General features: G+C 43.5%; 1 protein-coding gene and 1 long non-coding RNA gene across 3 annotated transcripts in view; both read left to right on the forward strand.

Moving 5' to 3' along the window:
- The window catches only part of plxnb1b (plexin b1b), a 211,945-nt gene that overhangs the window by 179,351 nt on the left and 11,428 nt on the right, over positions 1-21,166 (forward strand). For both annotated transcript variants that reach the window (XM_052074990.1, XM_052074991.1), the window contains 9 exons: positions 3,524-3,624; positions 4,626-4,843; positions 4,923-5,101; positions 5,181-5,247; positions 7,311-7,457; positions 7,573-7,738; positions 13,248-13,351; positions 13,459-13,543; positions 14,872-15,038. In XM_052074990.1, the coding sequence (XP_051930950.1) occupies positions 3,524-3,624; positions 4,626-4,843; positions 4,923-5,101; positions 5,181-5,247; positions 7,311-7,457; positions 7,573-7,738; positions 13,248-13,351; positions 13,459-13,543; positions 14,872-15,038 (1,234 nt within the window). The remainder of the gene's footprint in view (positions 1-3,523; positions 3,625-4,625; positions 4,844-4,922; positions 5,102-5,180; positions 5,248-7,310; positions 7,458-7,572; positions 7,739-13,247; positions 13,352-13,458; positions 13,544-14,871; positions 15,039-21,166) is intronic.
- On the forward strand, positions 16,494-21,021 carry LOC127607197 (uncharacterized). The gene is made up of 4 exons (XR_007964004.1): positions 16,494-18,428; positions 18,976-19,153; positions 19,248-19,704; positions 19,820-21,021. It is a non-coding gene; the product is annotated as an uncharacterized LOC127607197 (long non-coding RNA).

Genomic DNA, 21,166 nt, shown 5'->3' on the forward strand with positions numbered 1-21,166 from the left:
CGGGGGATCCCGAGTCGTTCCCAGGCAAGCTGGGTGACATAGTCTCTCCAGCGTGTCCTGGGTCTTCCTCGGGGTCTCCTCCCGGTGGGACATGACCGGAACACCTCACCGGGGAGGCGCTCAGGAGGCATCCGAATCAGATGCCCAAGCCACCTCATCTGGCTCCTCTCGATGTGGAGGAGAAGCGGCTCGACTCTGAGCCCCTCCCGGATGACTGAGCTTCTCACCTTATCTCTAAGGGAGAGCCCGGACACCCTGCGGAGAAAACTCATTTCAGCCGCTTGTATCCGGGATCTCGTTCTTTCGGTCACGACCCATAGCTCGTGACCATAGGTGAGGGTTGGGACGTAGATCGACCGGTAAATTGAGAGCTTCGCCCTTTGGCTCAGCTCCTTCTTCACCACGACAGACCGATACAACGTCCGCATCACAGCAGACGCTGCACCGATCCGCCTGTCGATCTCCCGCTCCCTCCTACCCCCACTCGTGAACAAGAGCCCAAGATACTTGAACTCCTCCACTTGGGGTAAGATCTCCTCCCCGACCCGGAGGGGGCACTCCACCCTTTTCCGACTGAGGACCATGGTTTCAGATTTGGAGGTGCTGATTTTCATCCCAACCGCTTCACACTCGGCTGCGAAACGCTCCAGTGAGAGTTGGAGAGCCCAGTTTGAAGGAGCCAACAGCACCACATCATCTGCAAAAAGCAGGGATGTAATACTGAAGCCCCCAAAACGGACCCCCTCAACGCTTCGGCTGCGCCTAGAAATTCTGTCCATAAAGGTTATGAACAGAATCGGCGACAAAGGGCAGCCTTGGCGGAGTCCTACCCTCACTGGAAACGATTCCGACTTACTGCCGGCAATGCGAACCAAACTCTGACATCGGTGGTATAGTGACCGAACAGCCCGTATCAGGGGGTTCGGTACCCCATACCCACGAAGCACCCCCCACAGAACTCCCCGAGGGACACGGTCAAACGCCTTCTCCAAGTCCACAAAACACATGTAGACTGGTTGGGCGAATTCCCACATACCCTCAAGGATCCTGCTACGGGTGTAGAGCTGGTCCACTGTTCCACGGCCGGGATGAAAACCACACTGCTCCTCCTCAATCTGAGGCTCGACTTCCTGACGGACCCTCCTCTCCAGCACCCCTGAATAGACCTTACCAGGGAGGCTGAGGAGTGTGATCCCTCTGTAGTTGGAACACACCCTCCGGTCCCCCTTTTTAAAAAGAGGGACTACCACCCCGGTCTGCCAATCCAGAGGCACTCTCCCTGTTGACCACGCGATGTTGCAGAGGCGTGTCAACCAGGACAGCCCCACAACATCCAGAGCCTTGAGGAACTCCGGGCGGATCTCATCCACCCCTGGGGCCTTGCCACCGAGGAGCTTTTTAACAACATCGGTGACTTCAACCACAGAGATAGGAGAGCCCACCTCAGAGTCCCCAGGCTCTGCTTCCTCCAAGGAAGGCGTGTTGGTGGAGTTGAGGAGGTCTTCGAAGTACCCTGCCCACCGGTTCACAACGTCCCGAGTCGAAGTCAGCAGCGCCCCATCCCCACTGTACACAGTGTTAGTGGTGCACTGCTTCCCCCTCCTGAGACGTCGGATGGTGGACCAGAATTTCCTCGAAGCCGTCCGGAAGTCGGCTTCCATGGCCTCACCGAACTCTTCCCACGCTCGGGTTTTTGCCTCGGCGACCACCGAAGCCGTGGTCCGCTTGGCCAGTCGATACCCGTCAGCTGCCTCTGGGGTCCCACAGGCCAAAAGGCTCGATAGGACTCCTTCAGCTTGACGGCATCCCTTACTGCTGGTGTCCACCAGCGAGTACGGGGATTGCCGCCACGACAGGCACCAACCACCTTACGGCCACAACTCAGATTGGCCGCCTCAACAATAGAGGCACGGAACATGGTCCACTCGGGCTCAATGTCCCCCGCCTCCCCCGGAACATGGGAAAAGCTCTGTCCGAGGTGGGAGTTGAAACTCCTTCTGACAGGGGATTCCGCCAGACGCTCCCAACAAACCCTCACTATACGTTTGGGTCTGCCAGGACGGACCGGCATCTTCCCCCACCACCGGAGCCTACTCACCACCAGGTGGTGATCAGTTGACAGCTCCGCCCCTCTCTTCACACGAGTGTCCAGAACATGCGGCCGCAAATCCGATGATACAACTACAAAGTCGATCATCGAACTGTGGCCTAAGGTGTCCTGGTGCCAAGTGCACATATGGACACCCTTATGTTTGAACAAGGTGTTCGTTATGGACAATCCGTGACGAGCACAGAAGTCCAATAACAAAACACCACTCAGGTTTTGATCGGGGGGGCCGTTCCTCCCAATCACGCCCCTCCAGGTATCACTGTCATTGCCCACGTGAGCTTTGAAGTCCCCCAGCAGAACAATGGAGTCCCCAGCAGGAGTACTCTCCAGCACACCCTCCAAGGACTCCAAAAAGGGTGGGTATGCTGAGCTGCTGTTTGGTGCATATGCACAAACAACAGTCAGGACCCGTCCACCCACCCGAAGGCGGAGGGAGGCAACCCTCTCGTCTACCGGTGTGAACCCCAATGTACAGGCACTGAGCCGGGGGGCAATAAGTATGCCCACACCTGCTCTGCGCCTCTCACCGTGAGCAACTCCAGAGTGGAAGAGAGTCCAACCCCTCTCGAGAGAACTGGTACCAGAATCCAGGCTGTGTGTGGAGTCCGACTATATCCAGTCGGAAATTCTCTGCCTCACATACTTGCTCGGGCTCCTTCCCTGCCAGAGAGGTGACATTCCATGTCCCAAGAGCTAGCTTCTGCAGCCGAGGATCGGACCGCCAGGGTCCCCGCCTTTGGCTGCCGCCCAGCTCACATTGCACCCGACCCCTTTGGCCCCTCTCATGGGTGGTGAGCCCATGGGAAGGGGGACCCACGTTGCCTCTTCGGGCTGTGCCCGGCCGGGCCCCATGGGTGTAAGCCTGCCAACGAGCCCCACCTCCAGGCCTGGCTCCAGAGGGGGGCCCCGGTGACCCGCGTCTGGGCAAGGGAAACTGAGATCCATTAATTTTACTCATCATAAGGGGTCTTTTGAGCCGTGCTTTGTCTGGCCCCTCACCTAGAACCTGTTTGCCATGGGTGACCCTGCCAGGGGCATAAAGCCCCAGACAACTTAGCTTCTAGGATCATTGGGACACACAAACCCCTCCACCACGGTAAGGTGACGACTCACGGAGGGGTCTAAGAGGCATGTCATTCAGTTTCCCAGATGTAAGCAACACAGTGATTTTCTTTCACATTTCAGTGATTTTTCTATATTTACGGGTTATGATTTAAAGTGTTATTTAAAAATCATTTATACGAAACTTTTGCCATCTAATCATCATGCAGTCCTAAGTCATTTGTTTTGATTGAGCTTTAACCCTGAGCAATTTGTTCCATACGCTGAAGTGTACCATCTCCAGTCAACTTGACGAGAGTTCTATAATTAGATGGAAACCTACATCATCCTCTTGTCGTCTTTCTCTGTCAGGAGAAAGAGCAAGCAGGCTTTAAGAGACTACAAAAAGGTTCAGATTCAACTTGAAAACCTTGAAACCAGTGTGAGGGACCGTTGCAAGAAGGAGTTCACAGGTAAGGAAGAGAATGGTGACTACTGTATTGTGTTTTGCACTGGGAAACGTACAGTGTTGCCCAGTGCAAACATCATTCACACCACTGCTAAAAAGCAGATTGATTTATTTTTTGCTGCAATCGCTGATGCACTTTTCAGCTGTTTATTGAGCAGCAAGTACAGTAAAACACCTAAACATAATGAGTACACGAATGCATCTGAAATCTGTTTAAAAAGTTATTTGAATTGATTTAAATGTGTCTAAAGCGTGTGAAAGGTATAAAATTATTGAATAAATATTATCCCTGTTGCAGACACAGTACCATATTTCCCGTACTATAAGGCGCACCTAAAAGCATTCAATTTTCTCAAAACCCAAAAGGGCGCCCTATAATCTGATGCGCCTTATATATGGATCGATGTTCTGATCGTATTGTATTCATTTTTAGCGTAGCTCCAAATACTGGATGCATAATGCATAATTGTAGCTTCCATTCTATGCACCTTATAATACGGTACACACCTTATATGAAAAAAGTTTTAAAGTAGGCCATTCATTGAAGGTTCACCTTATCCTCCAAAACGCCTTATAGTGTGGAAAATACGGTATTCATTTATAGCGGGTGAGCCTGGAAGGTGTTCCACACGATGTCCAGCAGTTCGTTGTAGTGTTGTAGTGAAGACCACAACAACTGAGAGCAAGATATTATCGAGACAGGAGAGCATTGAGTCCGAGACAAGACCAACACCGTTTGTGGGTCGAGACCGAGAGAAGAAAAAAAAAAAGAACAAAATGACCGATAGCTTTTCTTTTCATTACATTGTCAGCAGAAACAATTTCTGCATGCGTCGGAGGCTGAGAACGAGTAAAAATGCCTTCCATTGAGAGACCAAAACTCAATTATACAATTTCGGGATTTAATTTTCGGTCCTTCATCTCTACCCAATGTACATATTGTAGATAAAATCTGCCAAGAAATATGGTCTGATCTTTCACTCCTGCACGCTTATCCTGACCCAGACTTGATGACAGAGATGATGGATATGTCAAGTGACCTCGTTGGCTCTGGCATCCCATTCCTTGATTACCGGATGTACGCCGAACGCATTTTCTTCCCTGGCCACCGGGAGTCACCACTGAGGCGAGACCTGGACGTTCAGGAGTGTCGCAGACAGACAGTGGAGCAGGGTCTGGTCCAACTATCTAACCTCCTCAACAGTAAACTCTTCCTGACCAAGGTACTGGAGGCCACATTTCTAGTTCTACATTGAGCAAACTTTGTTTCATCAAATGTTGAAATAACCTTTCTCCCAAAAGTTCATTCATACCCTGGAAAGCCAGCGGACTTTCTCTCCCCGAGATCGTGCCTATGTTGCCTCTTTACTCACGGTAGCGCTGCACGGCAAACTGGAATACTTCACTGATATCCTGAAAACCCTCTTGAACGACCTTGTGGAGCAGTACGTGGCCAAGAACCCCAAACTGATGCTGCGGAGGTAAGGGGAGTGAGAAGGAGGTTGTCAATTCAAGTCGTCATTCACATAAGCGTTTCTAACTTTATTTTATCTTTGACAGAACCGAGACAGTAGTGGAGAAGCTGCTGACCAACTGGATGTCCATCTGTCTCTATAATTTCCTCAGAGTCAGTCAAAGTCTTGATTTTTGAACTTAGGACGCAGAGTAGTACACGAATTTTGTAGCGCCAAAACTGAGCAATTAAAAGCAATTCATACGTGGTCAAAAATCCTCACTTTGTAAATGATTGTGACTGCGCGCACACACATTGCCACAAGGTCATTTGAGTGGACAAAAACAAACAAAATAACAAAACTAACATTAAAAAAACATTGTTATTAATAAAACAAAATGAAAATAAAATTGTCAAAAAAAAACAAAACTACATAAAACAAACTACTACAGCGAAATTGTTATTCGTTTTCATCAATTAACCCTTGTGTGCTCCAAATTAAAAAGGACATAAGTTACGCATTTTACAATTTTTGTAATGATGTATTTTGTGTTATAAAAACATTCTTTTTTTTTTTTCAAACACTTCTGTGCTATCCATACATATATAGTTTTTATTAGTTCTTTGGGATTTTTTTATTCTTTATTTTTTGCAAAAGGGAAAAAAAAATTGTGTCTGGAGGTCCCAACCAAGCCCTACTAACAATCCCGACCGGACGTGTTCATGTAAAATGCATTGGTTTGAAGCATCCTGCAAAAAGGCAAACTCATTTGCGATCCTCTGGCGCCACCTAAAAGTTGCACAATTGGAATGACCTCAACCCAACAATGTGGCATGCTTACGTCTGTCCAAGCGAAAACAAAGCGATTGACGTAAAAATCGCGTGAAATGCATGTATACAAATTAGGTTTACGATGCATTCAAAAAATATGAATTATAATGGGTCTCTATGGTGCAAAATATGTAAATTGTGAAGATTAAGGTATCAAAACCTTTTTTTATTGCTGCAATGCCTGAGAATTATCAGCCGGTGACGTCATGAAATTTAGGCCATTTTAGAACCCCTCCATAAGTTTCAGCTCTCTCGTGTTTTTCTGAATGCCTTTGCCTTTGATTCAAATACATCATTTTACATTTATCGCAAGCGGTGCACTACGAGGGTTTATAATAAATGAGCTTTCAGCATTCATTTTAGATTTCTTTTTAGTTCTGTATTGCTGTATAGCCGTACAGAAGAGGGAACGTCAAAAAGTTGTTTGAGAGTTGTACTTTACTTTATTATACAATACTTAGTGACTGAAAAAAAACATCTAAAACTTATGAAGACTACTGTATTTTCCACACGAAAAGGTGCACTGGATTATGAGGGGCACCTTCAATGAATGGCCTATTTTGTAATTTTTTTTCTTATCTTGGACCGCATTATAAGACCCAATCTACACAATCTACAATGTATCCACTAGATGGAGCACTACACACTACACTACACCCAGATTTATATAGTGAGGATCAGATGTCAATAAAACTTACTTAATAAAGCAGTGACACAGTTCACTTAACCAACAGCAAGTTATAACATTGACTCGTTAACGTTGAACTCTCTTGCCGCTATTCTATTTCCGTATTCAACTGCGAAACCGATCGCCTTAAGTTTTAACTCTGCGTTGTAAGCACGTCTCTAGCAGGAGCCATTTTGGGGTTGACATATTACCGTAATGACTATACACAAGGTGCGCCTGATTTTAAGTCGCGCTGTGAGCTTTTAAGAAAGTGGAAGGCTTTTAGGTGCGCCTTTTAGAGCGGCAAATATGGTAAACTAAAACTAAAGCATTTCCCAAAAAATAAAATTAACAAACCTGCTTTAAAAGTGAATTAAAGGTAACTCTAATTTAAAAAAGGAAAGTCAAAGCCAAATAAAATATAACTGGAATGAAAAATCCTAAAGTATTTGTACTCTGGGTCATTGTATGTTGCCATACAGAGTTACGCTGTCTTGAACATTGTTTTGCACAGTACTAACAAAAAAAAAAACTCCTGTAGCTGTGTTCTCTTCCAGCCGATGATTGTTAAATGACAGAATGGTAGTAACAACCAATTACTATCTCCACTAAGCAATGCAAGTGGGACAATTACGTTACACTGGTATTGTTGTTTGCGCGTGTTTGCACTTGACGGAGTGTTCTTAATCAAAAACATTTTTGAATGAGACAGCCAATGATGTGTCTTTGTGTTTACAGGACTCTGCAGGGGAGTGTCTTTACATGCTTTTCAAGGCTATAAAACACCAGGTGGACAAAGGACCGGTTGATGCTGTCACGGGCAAAGCCAAATACACACTCAATGACAACCGCCTGTTACGAGAAGACGTGGAGTACAAGACCTTGGTGAGCAGGAACCGTACAATTTCATGTTTCTTTTTAAGATGACCTCAATGGGCATGCCTGTCGTAATGTGATGCATTTCAACTTTTTTTTCTCTTCTTTTTTTCTGTTTTTGCAGACACTTAATGTGCTGGTGCAGGGTGGTGGAGTGAATGAGTGCCAGCCACTACCTTCGAAAGTGTTGGACTGTGACACCATCACGCAGGTGAAAGAGAAGCTACTGGAACAGGTGTACAAAGGCACCTCTTTTTCTTACCGACCACATACAGACTCATTGGACCTGGGTGAGAATACACTGCTTTATTTGTGCATACTCTGCATTCTGAATGTGTTCCAAAATGTACAGCAGTTAAGTTTGTTCCCTATTATATTTACCTTTCAGCCTTCAGAAATGCTCACAAATTCTTTGTGGGATGCATTTTGAGTTGTCTTCACGTGTTGTAGCACGTGTGGTGTGACATACTCAATGATTGGTCATTTGGTGTCTGAGACGCTTCATGACAATGAAAGTCTGGCATGTCAGAATTTTTCTTCGTCTTGTTGCATATTGTGCCATCCCCTGTGTCGTTCTGCCATTGGCATTGACCAATTGTGAAACGGAGTGAAACGTCCATCACTGCCAGAGCAGCACACTGTAGCTCCCTTTTCTCCCGAGATGTCTCGCAGGACACAAGTGTGGGTCTGTGCCGGTGTTACGGTTCATTTGGCTTCCAGATTAACTGGCTATGGTTTCCAGCTGTGGTCATTGCATCAGTATTAGTCAGTAATCTTTTTATTCCTGTGTGCAGATTTTCAACCAAATGTGAAACACAGCAGGCCCTTTGCTACTCAGCTGCAAAAAAATTGTAAACACTGCTATAATATTTAACAACAAAAAATGGTTGGAGCAGCACTTAAACCTGTGACACAAAGTGCAGTGATGGCTTCAAGACAGCCATTTGAAACAATCGACCATGAGTGAAAGTGAACTGCTAAATGTGCGTGCCATTACCAGCTAGTTTGAAATACAGCTACACTACTCACAAAAAGTTTGGGATATTTGGCTTTTGGGTTGAAATTCAGGACAATCCTAAAATGGATTCAAACCTTTACCGGTTAGTGATGGGAGTTCCGGCTCTTTTTAGAGAGCCGGTTCTTTTGGCTCGGCTCACTAAAAAGAGCCCAAATGGCTCCTCAGTTTTTTTGTTGCTTACATTAATTTACAACCAAAAATAATGTAAAATAATGTGTAAAATGAATTACTGATGAAAAATATACATTATATCAAATATTTATGATTTATATGGCTTTATTTATATTCTTCTGAACATACTCAACATGGACTGCTACAAAAAATAAATTACAAAGTACAAAACCAAAGACCCATCTCAAAACAAGGTCAACAAAAAGTTCCAATCTCTTATTGTGTATATTTATAAGCTTTTAACTATTTACAGTAAAACAATATAAGTAAGCTTTGATTACTGCGTTTCCAATCCTTTTTCTCATCTTTCCACTTTCCACTGTGTTGTTTTTTCTCTGTAGCGCTATGGAGCTCTCTCTCGTCTCCCTGTCTCTCCTATTCGTGTGCTGCTCACAGTGTGCTGCTGTGTGTGTCTCTAACTCCTCCCACTTCTCTTCACTGCAGCGTGTGTGTGTGTGTGTGTGTGTGTGTGTGTGTGTGTGTGTGTATGTGTGTGTGTGTGTGTGTGTGTGTGTGTGTGTGTGTGTGTGTGTGTGTGTGTGTGTGTGTGTGAGACCCTCCCCTTCCTCTTCTACCACGGATCTTGACCAATCACGTGCTGCTTTAACCGAAGAGGGGGAGGGGGGAACAGGAGGAAAAAAAGTCGGGTTCCGTCGGTCACTTCAAAGAGCGTGAGAGTGAGTGTGGATGGTTGTTTGTCTATGTGTGCCCTGCAATTGACTGGCAACCAGTTCAGGGTGTCCCCTGCCTACTGCCCGAAGAGAGATAGGATAGGCTCCAGCACGGTTCATAAAATGAATGGATGAATGGATTAGTGAATCATCTAGTCACTACATGATTCACTATTTGTGTCAAATAGCAATTCATCCATCCATCCATCCATCTTCCTAACCGCTCGATCCTCACTAGGGTCGCGGGGGGTGCTGGAGCCCATCCCAGCCGTCTCCGGGCAGTAGGCGGGGGACACCCTGAATTGGTTGCCAGCCAATCGCAGGGCACACAGAGACGAACAACCATTCGCACCCACACTCACACCTAGGGACAATTTAGAGTGTTCAATCAGCCTGCCATGCATATTTTTGGAATGTGGGAGGAAACCGGAGCACCCGGAGAAAACCCACGCAGGCCCGGGGAGAACATGCAAACTCCACACAGGGAGGCCGGAGCTGGAATCGAACCCGGTACCTCTGCACTGTGAAGCCCACGTGCTAACCACTGGACTACCGGGCCGCTCAAATAGCAATTGAACAGGTATATTTAATTGTAAATTTCTTATCTTATAATCGACGCCGCTGTTCGCAGGGCATCAAACCAGACTGGCCCTGGGAGTATCAAATACTTAGACAAATAACACTCACTGAAATGCGTGGATGGGAAGATATTTTCTCCAATCTAAATCATTCTTCAAAAACCACTGATTTAAACTATGTAATTTTTTTCCACACTTTTTTTTCCTTTTCATTAAAAATAAATTTGCAAATCTGCATGTGTTGACAGCGAACCTCATCAAGTGACTGGTTTCCCAGAACATTGATACAGTCTCAAAGGGTGTACTCTCACAGAGATTGCCACTTTCCCTCCTGATCATCTATGCTGGCTCATACTTTTCTGTGCACCATTTATGTTTCAGCCTGTTTAAATGTACCATAATTTCTTTATCAAGTGTTGCATTTCTTTTTGAATATTTCGGTTAGTGCTGTTAAGTGATTTAAAAAAATGTGAGATTAATTCATTATGATCTGGAATTAAATGATCTAATTACAAAAATCTATATTTTGATCTGGGGCGGTGATTAGCGCGTCAACCTCACAGTGCAGAGGTACCAGGTCCAATCCCAGCTCAGGCCTCCCTGTGTGCAGTTTGCATGTTCTCCCCGGGCCTGCATGGGTTTTCTCTGGGTACTCCGGTTTCCTCCCATATTCCCAAAACATGCATGGCAGGCTGATTGAACAGTCTAAATTGTCCCTAGGTGTGGTATGAGCCCGAATGGTTGTTCGTCTCTGTGTGCCCTGCGATTGGTTGGCAACCGGTTCAGGATGTCCCCCGCCTACTGCTCGAAGACAGCTGAGATAGGCTCCAGCACCCCTCATGACCCTTGAGGATAAAGCGGATCGGAAAATGAATGAATGAATGATATATTTTAATCTCATCTAAAAATTGCTGAAAAAAACATTTTCATTTTAAATTCATTACATTATTGAGGCAGATCAAAAGATTGACATCACAAATAAAGAGTGGCATTATAAAGTATTTTATTGTTTTTAAATAGACTTGAACAAATGCAGTCCTAGCCATTTACTTTGTGCCTTATTTGAGACGCATCCCAAATCCTACCTACAACCTTTAGTTTTGACCCCCAGAGGGAATATCACTATTTTGTTTGTTTTTGTTCATCTCCGAATAATTACAAAAATAAAATAGGACCATAAAAAAGTGCTTAGGTTAACATGTGAGAAAAACAGTGAGAACACTTTGCTGAGCAATACAAGTACTCAACAATGAACTTGCTTCAGACAATAAAAAATAAATAAAACAGATCCTTAAATCACAGTGCTGTAAGTTAGCACTTCAGAAATAACGCTGTTCATTCGTGATAAGTCCTGAAACACCAATTCTTCGATGCACGTGCGGAGCTTACAGAGCAATACCGAGCACGTGACCAATACATGAACTGCGTCGACTTATACCAATACATGAACTGCGTCGACTTAATCCAGGGGGCATCGATGCCGCAAAAGCCCGCCAAATTGTGTTTATAAGGAAGTGCGTCGAGCGACATGATGCCGCCTGCTGAAACAAGCCAGATCTCACCCTCGCTCGCTTGTCGTAGTACGTGCATATATATTATGGAGCAGCTCCCGGGGAAACGCAAATTGTCTGCCGTGTGGGACCATTTTGATCTCCTTTTGGAGAATAAGGTATTTATTCAAATCTCCTTGTCTCACCAAGTGCCTCTCAGATTATTGACATGTCTTGTTCTATTCTTATTCAAATCCATTTCAAGGTAACTCTTAGTTTACATTCACATATTTCATTGCAGGTGAAATGTCGAATTTGCCATTGTCGAATTTGACAGAAACATCATATACCAATAAAAGCACCTCTGCAACTACATCTGGCATGTTACTCATCATTTTTCGTTTGTTTTTTGGAAACTGTTCTAAATGCCAATTTTATTAGGTTTCGTTTTTTAGATGACCTGTGGCAACATTTGGATGATGAAGTAGGGAGACTGGGAAGAAGTTCAACAGCAGATGCTATATCTGAGGTCCAGCGATACATGGCAGAGGGGAATATTGCACACAGTCAAGACCCGCTGTTATATTGGAGGAACCAACACATTGCTTTTCCAAACCTCTCCCACCTCGCAAAAGAGTTCCTTTGTACGCCGGCATTATCAGTACCATGTGAGATTGTGTTCGCCACAGTAGGGGGAATAGCATGCAAGAAACGCAACAGACTCAAATAATTTTTTTCTGAATAAAGATTTTTGCCCACAAGCATATTCATTCACATAATTTTCACTTGATTCAAACATAATGAATAATGTCAATGATATTGGATACACTTCGTCATCAAATCACTCAGTTCAGTCTGTCAAGTGGGTTGCCTGCAGAGATTTTGAAAGTCCAGCAAGTGTCAGTGATCAGCGACACAGTATCAACATAGTGTGTCATTGTGTCATCACGCTTCATGACGCCTCATGGACCCATCACTACTGTTCATCATTACAAAATAAAGTGCTGAGATAAACATCAATCACTTCTCGTAGGCCACAGTGGACACAGCAGCTATGCTGACTTCATCCCTCGTACACGGGGTGTTCTCCTTGAGTTTAGTTTGGTGAAGAGCTTTGCTATGGCTAGCTAAATTGCTAAGGCTTTCGGTGCTAACGTTAGCTGTGGATGCACTCGCGACTGGGTGCTTTTCATTAATGTGGGAGGCTAAACTTGGGCTGCTTCGTTGGTGAGCAAACTCCTTACAAATTAGTCACAACAATACTTTTATCAATCCGTCAGGGCGTTTTTAAAAAGTAAATTTTCCATTCATTATGCTGAGAACTTTCGCATGCTCCTCCATTTTCACCTCTCCTCTCCCCACCACTGCTTACTTAACGCGCCAAACTCTGATGGGAGCCAATCAGCTTATGCTAAACAAGCCCTAACATAATGACAGCCAATCAATGTCCGCTTTAGGCTGTGACTGAGAATTGTTTCCCCACCCTCAACACCTTGAACACAGGAAGCTAACACATAAAAAGTGATATTATAAAAAGGCAACCCACCTACAGAAACAAGAAAATTAGAAATTAAGATTAACGCAATTAAAAAACATGACGCGCGAAATATGACTGTAATTAATTATTCGCAATTAACGTGATAAATTGACACCTATAATTTTGGTACAGTATATGAATTATTTACACATTTGTGTGTGTGTGCACAGTTGCATGTGACCAAATGTTTTTTTCTTTTTCTTTCTTTCTTTGCTGCATTTTTATGTCAGAAATAACAAGTACATCACTGTAATAGATACTAAAATAACTTTTTGTACAAATATTTGAAGCATAATTTACGATCGTATTCTGGGCTGTTTGTCTTACTGTTTAGAGTGGAGGTCTGGTGTTGCCGGTCATCTCATCCTGTCAGATGAAGACTTAACATCCGTGATCCAAGGCAATTGGAAACGTCTCAACACCCTGCAACACTACAAGGTCAGTTCTTGCACCCAAATATGCTTCATCGCAAGTGAGAACACGAGCTAATTTGTGGTAAAGTGATAAACATGAATACCAACATTATATTTTGTGCTGTACTACAGGTCCCAGATGGTGCAACAGTAGCTCTTGTCCCTCGGCACACGAAACACATCCACCATGACAACCACGACTATGTGGCTGGAGAGAGTGAGTGAGCTCTGTAGTCCAAATTGACCTCCGTGTGTGTGTGTGTGTGTGTGTGTGTGTGTGTGTGTGTGTGTGTGTGTGTGTGTGTGTGTGTGTGTGTGTGTGTGTGTGCGCGTGTGTGCGTGCGCGCGCGCGCGCGTGCTAACCTGTCATGTAGGTTTTGATGCCTCCTCGAGTCAAGTGAACCAACTTTATTGTCAAATATGCTCTATGTGAAACATGCAAAACAGATGAAATTTCTTTCCTCTCAACCACAGTGTAAACACAGGAGAGAGAGGAGCCGCTGCGGGTACCCGCGCAGCCATCAACAGAACAGTTAACATAAAATGACAAAATAATACAAACACATAAGACAGACAGTCACGCGATCTTAACCACTTTTCCGCATACGCTTTGTTGTTTGAAGCAGTTCTAGATGAAAGAGGAGAGAATCAAAGTGTCCTTTCACCAGTGGATTAAAGACGTAATGTTGGGCACACGTCTGCTACAAGCTAAATTTGAAAGCAAACAAGAAGCTCTAGCATCCATTGACGAAAAAGAGATTGGCTCACTTCTCCTGTCCCATGTAAATCCGCTTCAATTCCAAGCGGCGATTCGCCTCACAGTTCCACATACGCATCGGCGCTCTGTGCTGACGCTCCTTTCTTCTCATTGTCGACTCCGCCATCCATCCATCCATCCATCGATCCATCCATCCATCCATCCAGTCACAGACTGTCCAACGGCACCGACATTTCCGCTGAACAAAGTGAGGCTGTGAAAAATGCTGCCCATTTCAGGCACAAAAAACACAAGTGCAGGCTCTATTTCTAGCTCACTTGCGAAGAAGTCAGACATTTTTGTAAATTATATAATTTCCACATTTCTTATTCTTAATCACTAATGCAAATATGCATTACTTTAATATAATAGAGCAAATATGCTGCAAACTACTGTCCCAAAACACAAGTCATTTCAAACTATTACCCTTACAAATTGTCTTGTTTGATTTTTTTTGGGGGGGGGGAAGCACAGAAATGCATTAGTGCATTCACAACGAGAGAAGATGTTCCATTACTTACCCATGAGAATTTAGCTTCTCCCCAACAAACAAAGCCATTTGTCGGACATTGTTTTTTTGTACTCTTTCTACAACTTCTAAATAGGGACAAGATGGTGCCAAAGCTTAGTCGTAATTTTTGTCAAGGAAGTATATTGAATTGAGATTTCCTGACTGACAAGTGCCTTTACATGTTGGGGAGAAGCAAAATTCTTAAATTGAATTTATGGAGCATCTTCTCTGAATGTGTGGGAAAAAACTATTATTTGAAACATTTTCACTGTGACAGAAACGCCGATGTTGGAGGATGCAGATGAAGGCGGTGTAAGACTCTGGCATCTGGTGAAGGCCAACGAAGAGCCTGAGCTGCCCAAACATCGTAGGGGCAGTCTGAGGGAACGAGAGCGGGCCAAGGCCATACCAGAGATCTACCTGACTCGCCTGCTTTCCATGAAGGTACACACAGGCTGCTGCACAAATCTTACAGGGGTTCCATAAATGTATGTCTGCTTTCTGGTGTTAACATTTCTCTATTTAAATAATGCACAAGAGCAGTAAGTTATTTTATGCTAGAACAGGGGTTCCTATGTCTGGTCCTCGAGAACCCCGATTCGGCCCATTTTAGATGTCTCAGCATTGGAATCATCTTTGTTGGCTAAGAATGTAAAACACACAGGAAATGTATCCCCGGTAGTATGAGCTACACCAGTATTGGAGTAACAAGCAACTAGGATAAAGAAAGACATGCCATATAAAGTACCGTATTTTCACGACTATTCGACGCACCGTACTAATGGCCGCAGTTTTACAGTGGTAAAACATACGCCAGCTTAAACATACGGCATGCATGCGCGCACTCTAACACGTTAGCTTGAAGCATACGGTAGGATGCCAAGACATACAGATAAGCTAAAAACACATTTTTAAAAAGGCAACGAAAGCAGAACTGAGTTCGGGTGTATTTTATTTATCCATCGTACAATGTTCTCACGTTTTTCGATCAATCATCACCCAGAAATCCATCAAAGTCCTCATCCTCTGTATCAAAAGCAGAGGACTGCACATCTCAGTTGTCATTGAATGCATCACATGCTAGTGTGAGTTGCTACGCATTGCCGAGCGGAAAGGAGTAGCAACAGCAAAGTCAACATTTCTCTCGTGTGAAGCTTTCCCACATTTGAAAGTAAAGAACAGAGCGAAACATGGTGGCAGCGCGTGTGTGTGTAGAAAAAATTGAACAATTGTGCAAGTACCGTATCCATCAAAAACGCAGCGTTCCCTCTCGTTGTTGCGTATTGTGGCGTAACTCGCCAAGCGCTGCCTCTCACTCTTTGTAAAGTTGTGTTTGCCACCGATCATCCATTGTTCCCATGCCGTTTGCAACTTTACTTTGAACGCCCGGTTGATGCCAATGTCCAGCGGTTGGAGTTCTTTAGTCAAGCCTCCGGGAATAACGGCAAGCTCAGAGTTCATTTGCTTGACTTGTTTTTTCACCGCTGCTGTGAGATGGGCACGCATGCCAAAAGCATAACCGGTGGCTTTAAGTTTGAACTGAGCTTCGTAGGCGTGTCTTTTTGTCGAATTTATTTTCAGGGGTTCTTAGAAACCAAAACCGGAGTTGTTTTGCAACAATGCACATTGCCACACTCTATACAAGTGTTGGTACTGGCTTGAGGCGTCCCTTTAGCGTTCACTTACACGCCCACCCTTCACCATTGGCGGACTAGCTTGCCTGTCCTCTCTATCCCTCTCTCTTTCTCTCTCCCTCTCCATATATGTATATATACACGCCCACCCTTCCCTGATTGGCCGATTTCTTTCCCGCATGCCTGGCCACAGTCACTTCCGCCTTTTCTCTATATAAACAGCGTGTCGGCTGTCAGTCAGATTTTGGAACTCAGCGCATATAAAGGACGCTCCGCACCATAAGGCATCCTGTCCATTTTGGAGAAAATTTAAGACTTTTAATGGCGCCTTATAGTCGTGAAAATACGGTATAGAAAGACTCTCCATAATGTACAATTGTGCAGTAGTACCACCCAATGACATCTGCGCGATAATGTGGACAGTCATCAAGCAGAGATAAAGTGATCAGTGGTGCGGTACTTCTCATACAATGACGGTTGTGCAGTTGATGTAGAAAATCGTTGCACAATTTTTTAAGTGACCTGTGGCATTAATTCTAGTTCAACGTTGGTTGTGCAGAAAAGTACTTGAGCGCTTTAAAGCAGCTGTCCCCAACTTTTTTTGCCCCACGTACCAATTTATTGTCAGACAATATTGTCAGGGATCTGCCTTTAAGGTGTGGATAAATACAACAAAATAATATGATGTGACCTGTATGAAAACAAAGGTGTTTTCTAAACACAATAAAAAACCACGAACCATAGTCCGAGGAACGTCATATCTGTCCGCAACACTCTCTGGTCCCTATGGTAATGTTTAAACGTGCCTTCAAAATAAGAAACTCCGCATATACTCTACAAAGTGCATGAAAAATACAACTCACCATCGCCCCACATTATGCAGAGTGGCCTTGGTGCATGGGAATCTCACGTTGAGATAAATCCGTATGTTAAGTAGGACTCCTGATAATGTACATAAAATGCAGCCCTCTTTTTCTTGAAAGTCGTAGGCTCCTCTTCTGTCTCCTGGCCTTTTCCCCTTCTCAAAGAAATTTCCAAAGACCATTGTTTTTTTTACTCATTTTGCTCGCTCCTGGGTTTCTTTTTAGCAGTAACCAGGTGGCCGAGAAGCTCACCTTAACCTGCGTCACGTGTAACATACTTTAGACGGATTTCACAGAAAATCCAGTATTTTTTCAAAATTAAACATCTTTCAGATTCTGAAATTAATAAAACGGGAGTAATGTTTCTCATTTATTCTTTCTCTGTGGCCCGGTAATAAATGACCCATGGACCAGTACCGGTACATGGCCAGGGGTTTGGTGACCGCTGCGTTAAAGTGTCTAGTGCTGTGGAATATTGATCAACGACAATGATCACTACGGTCATACTGTCCTTCAAGGGTGTGCAAAAATGAAAAGATGCAAAGTGCCACTATAGAATTTGAGTCAATTGTTTCGAGAGTTAATGGCGATATAGAAGAAGCAATTTGAATGTCTGCTGGTTTTGGTGTGCATGGTTCAGTAGTTCATCAGTAAGCTTTGCAGAAGCCCGATAATGGTCCTCATCATTTGAATCAGATGTATTGGAGGAGGGACACATCTAAAACAGACTGAATAGGGATCTCAAGGACCAGAGTTGGGCATCCGATCAGGTCAGGACAAATTGTCCTTTAAAATGATAGGCACAACAAAGTTTTTCAGAAATATAAAATCACAGTCATGATATTTCCACGCTTAAAGGACAATTATCCAGATAGACATTAAAGACCAAGTGTGAAGTAAAGTTGGCCAACCATGTTTTTGAGTAATATCAATGACTGAACAATTATAAGTATATTTCCGTTATTTTTTTTTAACGCAATCCTTCCAGATTCTTTGTTTAACCCGTAGCAACGCCCTTGACAACAAAAATGCTTTTCTTCGGCAATCTTCGGAAATAACGATACATAGAGAGATGCGAGGGAAGTCCTTCCATTGAACAGCATTGTTGCATTGCTTGTTGGTAAGATGCCACTGCGGTGTGTGGCGATGTGTTGTTCGCAATTGACAGAAAAGTTGTGCCAGTGGCCAAAGGATAGCAGGGCACTTAAATGGGCATCTTTTATTCGCACGAAGCGAATGAATTTCACGCTATCATCGACGAGTGTTCTCTGCCATCTCCACTTCAAAGATGACTGCTTTCTCAACCGGTCTGCTTATGATCAAGGATTTGCAAAAAAGTAAGTGTGATTTTTGGATAGATGATGATGATTTTGTCAAAGCATAGCTGCCAACTCTTGCGGAATGAACAGTAGAAGATAGCAACGTTAGCTAAAAGCTAACTCGAGAAGCTAGCAACGTTGAACAGAAGTTAGCGACGTTAGTTTTTGGCTCGAGGCAAACGAGCTGATGATTTTTTCAAAGCATAGCTGCCAACTCTTGTGGAATGAACAGTAGGCGGAAGCGACGTTAGCCGAAAGGTAACTCAAGAAGCTAGCAACGTTGAACAGGAGAAGCTAGCTATAGCGACGTTAGTTTTCGGCTTGAGGCAAACCCGATCGATTATATTCATATCAGCGATGAGTAATAATGGCAGTCAGACAAATTGTTCTGGAAGTACATTTCAATAGGTTGGCAGCGCTGCTTTGTTGATGAATGAACATGACACGTCCTCTTGGAAAACTGTGCGACTTGCCCAGAGGCAGTGAGCTGCTTTGTAGATTATATGCGGCATAATTACATGCCAATTATTTTAGTGTCATGACGCGTATTAAACGCATCCTTTAGAGTAGCGAGACTGGGGGAATGGAGCTGGAGGGCCTGAAAAGATGCCGTTCGGAGTTGGAAGGCTTCAATGCAAAAGTTGTCGTTACCAACAGGCATCGCCAGCGCCAGTTGGGGAAATGGATCAGGGAGAATTGGACCCAAGTCATCCATTATTATGATTCTTGGCACATTGTTAAAGGTTAGTGTATTTCAATGTTTATAAATACGCTAGTTTGGGGATTAGGTCATATAACATGCACGTGACTTCACGAGTTTTCATATTAAATATACAGGTATGTGCAAGAAACTGGACTCCTTGGCCAAAAAGAAGAGCATGTCGATCCTGAAGGATTGGGTACAAAGTTTGAAGTGCCATTTGTACTGGTGTGCACTTTCCTCCCAGCACCGGAGGAAAAGAAGCAGAAGTGGCTGGCATGTGTGGACCACCTGCAGAACGTGCACGATAGTTGTTTAAATCCTCCAATTACTAGAGAAAAGGCATGGCTATTACCAGGTTTTGGGTTTTTTGTTAGATTTTGCCTGCTAGTTAACCCTAAAAAATAGAAATATTGTCATACCTACCAAAGTAAATGTCGCAGTGGTGGAACTCCTGACAAAGACCATGTTTGTCAACAATGTCATGAAGATGTCTCACATCGGACAGACCAGTGGCGTGGAAGCTTTTCACAGTGTACTGAATCACCTTGCCCCAAAGATGTACCACTTCTCGTACAATGGAATGAAAAGCAGGTGTGTTAAAGAAAACTGATATGCATGAAATGTAGAACTTTGAGATATAAAGTTATTTCATCAAAATGTGATTATTTTTTTTAATAAGATAAGGCATTTTTTTCTTCTATTGCAGAATAATTCTTGCTGCTATGCAATATAATAAAAATGCTGGCAGATGACAGAAAGTGACAAAGGAAGGAATACACTCCTACTGTATATTTATCCCAAATATACTAGTGGTGGGTATTCTCTGAGAAAGATACTGGTGGATGCAACTTATGATAAGTTATGAAATAAAAAGTAATTCCAGACAGATGCATTACATACTGAGTATGTCATCTACCCATATGTCGTCTAAATATTTATCATCCCAATATGTTTTTTTTGTTTTTTTGTAGACTATGTGAATGACTGACTGTCAGAGGTGATGAAACTGACTGCCATTCAAAATAAGTACAGAACTGGTGATGTGTGTGTCGACCCGCAATTTCTGACAACAGCACTGAACAGACCAGACCGGACAAGTCAACCTTTATTGCCGAGCACCAGACTAGATTGCAAAAGAAATTAAAAAAATTACATTCCTTGTATTCAATTGTCTTCATTTGTTTATTTTTATTCCAGTATTTTGTTATGAGAGACGACATGTCCACATTAACCACTCTAAAAACAGTCCAAATCACAGTTCTGGAACATTTCTCTGTGAAACACTAGAAACCCTTTAAATACAGCTGACTCTTGTCCTGGTGGTGGAAAATGTGCCCTGACACAAGACACGGTGCATGCTGGGAGCACAACACAGTTGTCCTGACCAAGAAACTTCTAGCATGTTTGTTGTTGTTTTTTTTTTTCTCTTCTTCTTTCTACATACATTCTTGCTGCTGGAGGCTGTAAATTTCCCCATTGTGGGACAAATAAAGGATATCTTATCTTATCTTATCTTGTGTCCTTGTTTATGATTATACTAATGCAGCGTGTTATACCAGAGACAAATTCCTTGTGTCTTCTACATACTTGGCCAACAAAGACGATTTTGATTCTATACCCATCAATCAAAAATTCCGTTGTTTATGAAAACATTTGAAATAATCCAAGTATATGGATGGAATACTGTACAAATTTTTAAAAATTCATTCCAAAAATCTCTCAAGTACAAGTCAAAAAATTATTTGATAAAATGAATGCTCAAGTACCGAGTAGGCTAACTGCTTGAACATGAAGTCTGATTTTTCTTTTTTAAACAATGTCATCAGATAGACAAAAACATAAAATTATGTGCACATGCCTGGATCTTCAAATCATAAAAGTAATACCAGCCTATATTTTACCAATCTTGATAGGTCTTGTCTCCATTCCATGCCAGGTCGTCTGTTTGCTTTCTGATTAGCGTCTGGCTCGTACATTTAAGGTCCAACATGTAAAATTCCAACCTCCTCTTCTTCATCCAACTCTTCAAAAACTTAGATATCTTCACTTGCGC

This window comes from Hippocampus zosterae, chromosome 9 (genome assembly GCF_025434085.1).
Source record: "Hippocampus zosterae strain Florida chromosome 9, ASM2543408v3, whole genome shotgun sequence".
Taxonomy (NCBI): Eukaryota; Metazoa; Chordata; class Actinopteri; order Syngnathiformes; family Syngnathidae; genus Hippocampus; species Hippocampus zosterae.